At 36.9% G+C, this 12,201-nt stretch overlaps 1 protein-coding gene and 1 pseudogene across 1 annotated transcript; both read right to left on the bottom strand.

Annotated features, from left to right (window-relative positions):
* Nucleotides 1-2,777: 2,777 nt before the first annotated feature.
* Nucleotides 2,778-4,059, bottom strand: LOC119990594 (myb-related protein 308-like). The gene is made up of 2 exons (XM_038836583.1): nucleotides 3,625-4,059; nucleotides 2,778-3,527 (listed from the first exon to the last, which is right to left on the bottom strand). The coding sequence occupies exons 1-2, from the start codon at nucleotides 3,885-3,887 to the stop codon at nucleotides 2,999-3,001; spliced, it is 792 nt and encodes a 263-aa protein (XP_038692511.1). The 5' UTR covers nucleotides 3,888-4,059; the 3' UTR covers nucleotides 2,778-2,998.
* A 2,587-nt stretch (nucleotides 4,060-6,646) lies between these two features.
* Nucleotides 6,647-11,587, bottom strand: LOC119990593 (annotated as a pseudogene).
* Between the last annotated feature and the right edge of the window lie 614 nt (nucleotides 11,588-12,201).

Raw genomic sequence — 12,201 nt, 5'->3', positions numbered from 1 at the left:
ACACACACATATATCTAGCTACCTAAAATTCTTACCGGCCAGTTGTGTTCTACCTTACGCTCTGGGTTATGTGCGCACCATGTGTGTAATTGTGTATTCATATTTCGTTTTAAAGTTCCTCTCAAGATATGAATCATAAACCAGAAAACACAAATTTAATTAAATTAATTATGTGGGTAAAATAAAATTTATTGAAATATCGTGAAGAGTAAACTGTTTAGAACCTAGTTTATGAATTTACTATGGATTTCTGTTGAGAAAAATTATCTCATCTTGAAAATAAAAATTTAATGGACAAATTATGAATACGTTTACTTGACCTAGTCAGATGTATTATAAAGTTGTGAGTCCTAGAAGGTTCTAAAAATCCTGTGATGAGTAAAACTTAGATTTGGAAAAACATACAATATCTTCTGATAATACTCAGTTGTATAACATTTTCGAAAAAAAAAGTTGTATAACAATTTCAACCGTCTTAATTTTTGGAAAATAATATGTCTCATGTGACAAAAATAATAATAACCAATTATTTTTTGAACGAAAAGGAAATTTTAAAAAGAAGGAAGAGGAGGGATAAGAGTAAGACGGGGGGAGATGAGAGACGGACGGAGGTGATGGTGACGGAGAGGGACCCACAAAGCTTGTAAGAGAGGTGACTGTGAGAGGGGGCCCACCGCCGCAACCGAGCACATGAAGGCTACGTAGGACGGCTGCCAACTACCACCGAAAAGCGGAGGAGTTGGTGGGGGGGAGGTGTTGGATTTAGACGTTTTCTTTCATTTACTCACATGCCCCCTGCCTGGCCTCATAATTACAACATTACATATATTTTCTAATTAGGCAAAGAACTTGATTAATTTTATGTGGCATGGAATAGAAATTAATTGTAGTCTTGCCAAGTTAAGGACATGAGTTTGGAATTATTGAGTATTTTTCGTAAGCCAAACGGAGAAACAAAGAATTATGGTACAACAATCAAATGCAATTCTTTAATAATTTGAAAGTTGAGGGGTCATTTAGGGAATTTTCTTAAAAGAGGAGAGGGTCACCACAAGAATAACATGCATGTGATGTTGGTTGGAGTTGAAGTATTAACAATTAAAGGTTGCACAATTAATTATTCAATTGAGAGGGAGAGAGAGGCAATAAAATAACTAAAAATAATAATAATAATTATTATTATTTAAAAAGGAACCCATTTTATCTAGACATTATTAAGAGTAAGATAGTGAAAGAATGAAAATAATAATAAAAAAATCTCATGGAAGCTTCTATTGTCTACCTAACACCTTTGAAAAAGAAAGGGGAAAAATATAAATGTATATATTTATTTTGTTATTTAGAATTTTATTTTAATTGGTCTTGTTTCCAAGTGTCATCTTTTTGTTGAAGTTTGTTAATTACTTTCTTATTTTGGGGCTTTTCTTTTTGAAACAAATATCTTAGACTTTCTATGCATACTTTATGTTCAAAAGATTGTCTTAAACCTCAAGTAGTTGTGTCATCATCCTCATCCGGCCATGACTAAAGTTTTTTTTTTCAGTTACCGCCAACTTGTTCTAATCATAATAGTAATTATTATTACAATAATCTTAATTATATTAGACTAGATTGTTGAACTCAATGTACATTATTATATATGTTGATTTAATGGAGTTGGTTCAGCATTAATTTGCACATTTAAACTCTGACTTGGTCCGGTCTTATAAGCATATGGTCTTGTCAAAGTCCGGGACTTGGGGTTTGATTGCATTAATAGTGAATTACTTAATATTGACTTTAGACTCTAATTTTTTTAACCAAGTGACCCTATATAATTTTGTCATTTGGACATTCGACATGAGTCTAAATTTGGGTCGTCCCACACAAAAGCTTTTCATCTAACGACATAATGAGTTAGTCAAAGTCCAGCACCCGTGAAAATTTAGCTTAGAATCTTTGGAGTCCAGATGATTTAGTACCATATAGATTTAGCAACTAACGATTGACATTAACAAACAGAAGGAGCGACTATGATGATAACTTGATAATTACAGTTAATGACCCAAATCTTGATTTGTTTGAATTTAAGATAGGTTAGATAAAGACATCATGAACTTCTACCTACTATTGTTTCTAGAAACAATTCATAACTAATCCCATTTTTCTTTTAAGATGGATTGCATTTGGCATAAAAAAAAAATAAAAAAAAGTTGTTAGTTCCTTCATGCCTTTTACATAAATAAAGTTCATGTCTCTGTGCTTTTATTATGGTGGAAGAGATAGGTTACCCACTACCTCTTCTTCCTTGTCGTCCTCTTACCGCTTATCCTCTTACCACCCTTAAATCAAATATCAAGCCCCAACCTTCCCCCCACCCAAAAAAGAAGGGACAAAAGCCATAAAAGAATCCAAAAAAAGGTGATCAGAAAATCCTCTTTGTCACTTGATTTAATATGTAAGAAAGAGATGTAATTATATATATATATATGTACATTTATTTAAATTTATTTAAAAAAGAAATATGCTTTTGGTATATCTTTATGAGGGAAGTTGTTGGTCTTTCTAATTTTTTTTTCTTTATTTTTGGATTGTCTCATGCAGATGTATTATTTTCTGTTATTAATTAATTAATCAGAGATCCTTCAATATCGATTATGTTTTTACCTGCTAGTGACATAACCCTTTTTGAGATTACAGTCCATGAAGGGTTTGACAAATCCAAAAACAGATTCTCACATGAATGAACAAGCTAAAGATAAATATTCAAGAGAGAAGAAAGAGGTGAACACATTATATTCTTCCAACCAATTGACTGATTAATTGCACTAATAAATGTATTATCATATGCTATGTATATATTATGCACTAAGTAATTAATAATCATACAAATTAGAGGAAACAACAAGAGAAAATTGGAGAAATTAATTTTGAAACAAACTATGGTGATGCTCTGTTTCTCAATTACTCTGTTCTCTCTCTGTTTCAGCTTACATTGATTGCTGCTTCATTTTTTTTTTTACTTCATCTCCAAGCTTCTGAAGTCCAAGACCCCACTTTTCAATCTTAAGAAATCATAACCATTAAAATTACTGCCTCTACTGCTCCCAATTCCACCATTACAGCTGCAGTCTCTGCTGTTCTTTAACCCCAAACTGCAAGCAAAGCAGGGAGAACTGCTCCTCCCTCCGGTCTTAATATTCACTGGCTGATCAGTCTCTGTATGGTGTGGAGGACTAATTCTAAGCTCCAAATTCAAATCAGGACATCTTTCTTCAACTGGGTTTTGCTCTTCCTTACAAGAAATCAACAACCCACCACTTGTTTTCCTCTCTTGTTCTAAATTTTCTTCCTTAGCAGCAGCATAAGAAATTGTTGGGTTCTGCTCTGCTGATGCTTCTTGTGCTGCTGATTGAGCCTGGGTGATGGGTCTATGGGTAGCAGGATCAATCCCTCTGTTCAAAAGCTTCCTCCTTATGTGTGTGTTCCAATAATTCTTAATCTCATTGTCTGTTCTTCCTGGTAATCTCCCAGCAATTAAAGACCATCTGCAATTCAAAAAATCAAAACCAATGTCAAATTCAGACCCTTCAATGTCAAAATTAGTAAATTAGATGCTCAATAATTTTTTTTGGGTTTGCTTACTTGTTCCCAAGAAGGCTATGGAGTTTGATGATGAGTTCGTCTTCTTCTCCAGTGAAGTTACCTCTTTTAAGGTCAGGCCTTAAGTAATTGATCCATCGCAGTCTGCAACTTTTTCCACACCTCAGAAGACCAGCAGCTTTAGGGAGAGAACGCCAACACCCTTCACCATGAGCTCTAATATATGCAATTAATCGATCATCTTCTTCTTTGGTCCATGCCCCTTTGTTTGTATGAGATTTTTCACAACAAGGAGACCTACCCATTATTGTAAAAAAATAAAAATGAAGAAATGGACTTTGTTCTTTATGTTGCAGGAACACCACTTGGGAGGACTTGAGGTTTGGTTTTATAGGCCTTTTGACTCGAGAGAGAGAGAGAGAGAGAGAGAGAGAGAGGGGCAAGTGACCCTAATTGATGAGCTTCTAGATGAGAGTTGGTGAGGCAGGTTTCAGGGGGAGTGGCCTATATATATATATATATATATAAATCTTTTGTATATATGTGTACTATTAACTATAGGGTAACCTTCAGGTAGGTGTAAAGGGTAAGGGTATTTTAATCGATAATAATTCAAGTAAGGTAAAGGTACTATATATTGGCAAGAGACAAGCGAGCTAGGTGTGGAAAATGACATAAACAGTAGTAGAAAACATATACCGGAATTTATGTACAAAATTGTATATATATTATTGATCTTCTTGTTGTAACTAACACCAATATGTGGGTGGGTATGTGAGAAGGTCCACCCTCTCTCTCTCCACATATCTTTTCTATGACCTATCACTTTTTCTTCTGTAAATTCTTATTTGGTGTTTATAACACTTGCAGCAACCCTAAGAAAAATAGATATATATTGTAACACTTAAGAAAACCCTCTACTATAGTGATGTAGGTTATGTGGAGATTGCATAAATTGTTTTTAATTGGTTTGAAGACCTTCAACAGTAGGTGATGGGTTTTGTGCACATATGTTCATAGAGATGGTAGTTGTTGTGGTTATTTTGTTTTATTGGCACACACTACTTGTCATGCATGAGAGAGAGAGAGAGAGAGAGAGAGAGGACTTCTAGAAGGGATGGGGGTCGGGTTTGAACTTTGAAGTGGGATGATGATGATCATGAAAGAAAAGGCAAGAATAAGGGGAGAAAAGATATGAGTGTGGTTGTGGTTCACCTTCCAACTTTTTCTCTTTTTTTGGCCCCAACCTTGTGGGTTCAAGTTTAGGCCAAAAAAAAAAAAAAAAAAAAAACAAGATAGCCTAGCCTAGGAGGGTTAGAGGTTGATTCAAGCCTTTTGATCATCTCCTCTCCTAAATTTGTACATATCTTTTGTTACCCACCACCACCACACATATCATGGAAACTCAAGTGGATGGTATGGCTTAAGAGGATCATGGACACAACAGTAGTTTTCACATATGAGAGAGAGAGAGAGAGAGAGAGAGAGAGAGAGAGAGAGAGAGAGGTCCACTTGTGCATAAATCTCTTGCATTTTACCTACTTTTTAACCCTTCTGACTATGCATACATGTCATTTGTTGGACTGAATTAAAACCCTCACCACACCTAACAAAGTAGATGATACATCAAACACATAACTGCACGCATTAATTGATGACACCTTTTTGGTTTCAATTAAACACAGCAGTAAGTAGTGATGCATCATCATCTTAATCCATTAACGAAGTTAGGTTTGTTTGGACTTTGTTGTTTGGTTAAAAGATCTGCCCTCGTATAGCTAAGTGGATGTAAAATCTCATGCTGCACCATGTTTGCGATAGATAAGATTGCGTTGAAACCAACGCGGGGAATACCCAAAAATGAAAAGAAGTCCATAAAATCATGATTCCACAAACAAATATCTCAGCTTGTTAGTCCGAACTCCCGACTTTGGGTGTCATACGCCTTAAATCCGGAAAGATAACCAACTAGAATATCGCGAAACAGTTATGTAACAACTTCAAATGCACACACTCACATGACAATAAGAGAATTAAACTTATAAAAACAATCCCAAAAACTACTACTTAAGGTATTGGTTAAGAGACTTGATGGGGTAATAATGGATAATAATAATAATCATAATCATAGAAATTAAAAAGGGAAAAAATTAGTGGTGACAGCCAGCACAACAACACGTGGATGTCATGTGCTTAGGTATTGAACAAGACATCTGGTGGGTTGTCCTAAAACTCCCTTTACCTACCGAACTCTTTTGGTTTTGTCGTCCCCATGTGGGGCTCCCTGATAGGATTGTCCCACATCGAAAGATGTGGGAGCTAAGATGTTGTTTATAGGGGGAGGTATGAGCCTCCCTTAGTACCCAAGGTTTTTTTAGTATGGGCTAGGAGGCCTTGGGTACAGCCGGCCCATATGGGTGGGTGTCGGTTGGGCCTTGGGTGCTGAGCGTGTATGGGCACGACTCTATCAATGGTATCGAAGCATGATCCTGTTGTACCTTCAACTTGGGACCGTGCCTGCGGAGTGGCCGGCCATGGTGCTCGACCAACGGGCGACCAACGGGGGTGCGTCTGCCGGAGTGATCGGCCATGGTGCTCGACCAACGTGGGCGTTGGTCTTGAAGGGGAGGGTATTGATAGGATTGTCCCACATCGAAAGATGTGGGAGCTAAGATGTTGTTTATAGGGGGAGGTATGGGCCTCCCTTAGTACCCAAGGTTTTTCTAGTATGGGCTAGGAGGCCTTGGGTACAGCCGGCCCATATGGGTGGGTGTCGGTTGGGCCTTGGATGCTGAGCGTGTATGGGCACGACTCTATCACTCCCTCAACCTTAGCTTAGCACAAGGTCAGCTTCAATTATATATATATTGCATTATTGGATCCAGATGGACCAGATACCAAACTGAGATCCCAAGCATTACTTTTTCAACCTCTTTTAAGGCCACACCTTCGTGTGTTAAGTAGGATCAGTAAGGGAGAATCTGAACCTAAATTAAAGAATGAATTATGTCCTCTTGGCTTTAAGATTAGCTTTTGGTACAAAAACTAAAGAGATCAGTCAATCTCAACAAAAGATGGATCACATGTAAGAAGTCCAACCACTAAACCAAATAAATAATTGTAGAGAGGCAGCACTCATAACAACAATCATAATAATGAGAATACAGTTCAAACTGAATATAAACTCAAAATAAAGTCATCATCTTGCACAGATTATTTAGGGAACCAGCTATTTTATTTGATGATTTGTTCCCAAAAAATGCAACAAGAAACTTTAGAATTGAGATGACAGTGAGTTTCTCAGAACTCTTTCCTCATCAAATCCTCTGGATATGTATAGGTTCATCTAGCTGTCATGCATCATCGATAAGGAATGTGTTATTGTCATATTAAATAGGCAACTACTTAGCTGCAAACATAGACTTACCCGCAGTGGTTCACACCAGGATCACCATTTACTTGGCTCTCTTGCGAACTTCATACAAATAACTCAGGATTACCACAGCAGCAGCAACAGCAACTTCAAATGCACTTTGTGCCAGTATGTTGGGGTCATTTGTAATAGCCTTGGAGGCAGAGGAATGAGGAGTAAATCCTAGTTCTGAAAGTTTCTTATGAGATTCGGCGTAGTCTCTAAAGAACGCATCCTCATCCTGCAATCCAAAAATTGGGTAAAACATGTGAAAAAAATACCATCAGATGGAATTTACCAGTGGTAAGGACAGCATAACAAAGCACTGTGGAGGATGGGCCATTAGGTATTACTTTACAAATGATTACAGCTCAAGAAATACAGAAAAACAGAAATATACCTAAGCAATTTCCTGCTTTGTAAGTCACCTATAGTCAATAGCTGTGCAGGTGAGCATGCAGCTGTAACCCAGTGTGGGAGGATATTAAATTAGGAACCAATGATATATAGACCAGACAGTTTAGGATTACATGAAACCGAAATGTTAATCCAATAGTTTCTAAGAAAGCTTTTACAGTAACCACCAGTTACATTGACAAATGACAACAAACTGAGAAGGACATGCTGCAGGCCAACTTTCAAATACTAACCCGATAATTCTAGACAAACCAGATTGCCATTTGAGCCGAGATAGAATGTTTCTTTCTGGCCTCAAATGACATTCCTAATTTCCTATGCCTGTTATGTCTCATGAGGCTGGACCATTCCATTCCAGCGGGTAAAGAATGTGGGATCCCAATCTTCCATGAACAGCCCTGATTCCATTTCATCGTCCATTCCCAATCAAATAGGAATGACAAGCAAAAAGTCCAATCTACCTTTTACATTAATTTCCTTTTTTATCAAAAAACATAGCTATCGCCTTCTTATGAAAGGCATGGTAAGACATGGCCATCAATTGTGAAAGGTAGTGACATAAGCGTTCCCGTAATGGCTTTGGATTGGAGGGGAACAGAGTTTAAAGGGAGTCTTTGGATTTCAGCACACTGGAATAAAGCTTAACTTTTCTTTTCGTTTTGTTTGGGCTTATGGCCCATGCAACTAATGGACCTAAAGCCTATTGATCCACTAGACATTGATATAAGGATTTTTCTGTTATGTATGCACACTAGGTGGGTGCATCCCAAAAAAAAGGTTCAATCATGTCTCCTATTGAGATTATTTCTAATGGAATTCAATGCCCCCAAACCCAATCCATCAATGGTATCCCAAAAACAAATTAGAACCTTAGAGAGAAATTTTGGATTGTTTAACTTGCCTACAGCAGTATGTTACACTATAAAACCAATTGCTCGATTTTGTCACTTCTAAGTTCTAACTTTCAATACATAGTAATCTCTTAATTTATGACCCAACTTTACACCCTTTTCATTCATTTCTTTTAAGACAATGTTTGTCTCATCAAACACTTGCAACTTATACTATTATTATTTTAAAAAATATACAGTTCAACCCTTGACCCTTTGGGCCAATCGGTTGTTTCTTCAAAAATTATTGCCGGAAGTCAATGCATTGTCCGGTTTAGAAAACACGGATTCCAATACCTTTTTTGGATGAATACTCTATGCCAAAACAAAGTCCCTGCATACGAAGTACTTGCATCCATTATTTCTCTTCTTATTCCTAGTCCTACCAAACCCAACCATTCTCATTCATTCATTCCCATGCATTCCAAACATTACAAAATTTCTAAGAAAAACTGCAAATGTACAGGACTCCAAGGAATAGAAACAAGAAACAACACTCAGTGAACAAGAATCCCACAGGGGTGGCAGAATACAGGAGCATAACTACCAGCCTTACCCTTGCATGGCAGTAAGGCTGTTCCATGGCATGAACCTATGATGGCTAAGTTCCAATGGAACAACTCTATCATAGTAGCAAGATTTGTTATTATCCAGGTTTTAACATCAGAAAATTTAAGCAGCAAACAAAAGTCCAAGGTGCAGACATCCGTAAGTGTTGTGTTTCTAAAGACATGAATAAATCGAAGTTAGACTATTACAGGGCCATTGGTATTACTGACCTGCACAGATTGTTTTCAAAACCATATTCCAAAAGATTCTTTTAGGTCTTTACTAGCAGTAAGTGACCTTTTTCTTGTTTTCCTTATAAGTCAATGTTACGTCCTCAAAAAGTGGATAAATCGAAGAGATAACCATGGAGATGTTCCACGTCCTAAAAAAAAAGCCAATATTACCTTTGCATAGAGCTCAACATAGCATCGGAACTCAGGATCATCCAACAACGCCTTGTCAGTTGTAAGTTTTAAAAGGCCCTTTCAGCAATTCCCTGGCATCAATTATAGTTGTTCATGGAATCACTTACATGTTTATTCTTCAAACTAAAAATATTTTTAAAAATATATGGTAACGTTCTAATTAGTTGAGTGAACTTATTCTTACCCAAAATATGAGTTGTCAAACTTTAAAGGCTCCACGGTCCAAGGGCCCTCGAAATCTGATCTTTCTGGATGTGCCCTTCCCTACAACATTGCAGTCGACAGAAAAGTATATTTTCGTATCTTTAATAAGAGTTGAATCATAGACAGATAAAAATTGCAGAGAGAACTACCAGAGTATTGCCCCCTGACAGTGCCACAATACCCTTGTCTGATAGACCTATCTGGTAAAAGATGTCCCTTAGATGTGGGGGACCTACAACCAAAATACACAAATGAATATTCAAATGTCAACTTTACTACAGAGTCGTGTAAAAGCACAACATTTGAGAACGTTAAAATACTAGCATGCGTTGAAGTATTCTTCCATACTTTTCAAAAAGGTTACTAGAGTAAGTTAACAGAGGATGACAAATCCAAAGAAGTCAGTAATTTTAAAAATGGGAATGTGTTCTCACATTTGTTATTTTTAAAAATGTCCGATAAGCTAAAACCACCTTACACGGTTTTGGCAAAGAGGAAAGACAGAGAAGCACTTTTAAAAGGGTGGTGAATATACTTTCTCAAACTTTAGAATTAGTTCAAATATAAATTTTGTTAAAAACGGGCCTCTATCCCAAGAAATGCTTCAACATTTTCTTCGGAGAGTTGCAGAAAGAACTACAAAAATTATGCACCTTGCTTGGAATCTGGAAGTCGGCTCTCCTTTGGAGAAACCTTGAATCCTTTTATCAATGGAAATGAGTTGGTATAAGCTTTATTTCCAATAAAGCCCAAGATAAGTACCTTTCTACCAGGAACAAAGTCAATGGTGGGACCCCCAGTGACCCGACTGCAAGCCAACACCCACAAGCTAAGAACACAAGCAATGAATCATCAATCAGTGTACTACACTCAGTCGATTGACGGATATATGTGGTGTTAATCATAATGCGCCAACAACCAATTATCAATTACAGACATAACTTGCTAGGTAACCACAACATCCGCTTTCATATAAATTCAGGTTTTTGATATCCTTGCAAAAGAAAAAAGGCCCAATTTACATTTTGTATGACAAGAATCCACAAAAGGAATATATCTTCACAACTGAGAATTTAATGTAAATGAACAGTCAAGCAAACATTGCACCATAAAAGTTAGAGCAGAAAGTTTAAAGATCCAATGAAGAACATAACCAGTTAAAACGAGCGTTTCTCTGAAGCAACCCATCCAATATGACATTCTTGAAACAATATAAAAACCTGGCCAACTCTCTATTGAGATCTCAATTCAACAGGAACAAGAAGTTGTTGATAGATATAAGGCATGGCAAGGGAAAATGTCCCCAACAAACATTCGTAGATAATGAAAAGTTTCCCAAGTGCCATAGCCCCCAGATTGATTTATCTTGTTACACAGTGAATTACACTAGCTCCATTGGTGTATAACCTTATGAAAATATATTAAAAAAAAAACATTGGCTTGCCACTCCTGTCAGGATAGTATCAACTTTTCCCTTGGTGATCATGAAAAACAAAATTACTTCAAACCACATACACTAAAACATGCATACAAGGCACAAACCTCCATATCGCCTACTTGCATGAATGTTGATAGATTTTATGTTAAATTCGAGAATATCCACCAGAAAATTTGAACGAGAAGAGCAAAGGACGCCTACCGCAGAAATCAAGAGCAATTTTCAAGCCATTATTAGAACCGTGAGAGTACTCCTCTTCATTCCTTATCGGACCATTCGGCCCTCCCGTGTTAGTGCTCGTCATAGGTCCCCGAGTCGTGCAAGCTTCAAACAAAATAATCAGTACATAAGTTTTCATTTCTCGGGAAAAAAAAAGGGGAGAGAGAGAAAGAGAGTTGTTTTCTTACGCTAAGCGGAGCATGGTAGGTGAGCAGTACTCGCTGGCGATTGGAGCTCGAAGATCGCGACGAGCCTTGTCGATCTCCTTGACGTACTCTGTATCAACTACGGGTGACTCCATCGCAACTACTCCGGAAGCCATGCTCTGTTTGGTTTTTGATGCAGAGCAAAGAAATGTGAGCAGCCAATGGGCAATCGCGCGAGTTGAGATAAACCTGAGCTGTGAGAGTGACAAGGGCACTAGAACAGGTGACAAAACTCTTATCCAGATTTTTATTATCTGATTTAAACCAATTCAGATTTGATCAATTTAGTATGTTCGGAATACAATTCGAATTAGGGTCTACTGTCTAGATATATAAATATTTCATAAACGATAAACAAGGGATGTTGTGCGACACAGAGTTGACTCGGAACAGATTTTTTTGCTACCCTTATGCAGTAAGACCCATCTCGGAGTGCTAAAATTATTATGTGGTGGGTGGATAAAGAAAAGAAAAGACAGAATAAACATTATATGATAGATATGACTTATGAGAGGGAAGACCTTGTAGGGAAAATAAGTCATTTCTATAGGAAAATCGTTAAGACGAAGTAAATCTTGTTGCATATTAATTTGCCTCTAAAATAAACAAAACAAGTAGAAACATGACATTTAACAATTTAGACTTTGACATAATTACTATTTAATGATGTTTTCAACCAACATCTTAGTAAAATAAAGCTCTATTTTTTTAACTTGTAATACATGAATTCATTGTTTAATTTTTGTTTACATTCATGAGAAGATGAGTTGAAGTCTTACAATTATAATCCCCTCCTCTCATGAAAAAACAGAAAAGAAAAGAAAAACGACTTGGAGAATGGGCAAAAGGACAAAATACC

The sequence above is a fragment of the Tripterygium wilfordii genome, chromosome 22 (assembly GCF_013401445.1).
Source record: "Tripterygium wilfordii isolate XIE 37 chromosome 22, ASM1340144v1, whole genome shotgun sequence".
Classification (NCBI taxonomy): Eukaryota; Viridiplantae; Streptophyta; class Magnoliopsida; order Celastrales; family Celastraceae; genus Tripterygium; species Tripterygium wilfordii.
Note: the sequence above shows the minus strand (reverse complement) of the source record. Positions and strands in the feature narration are given on the sequence as shown.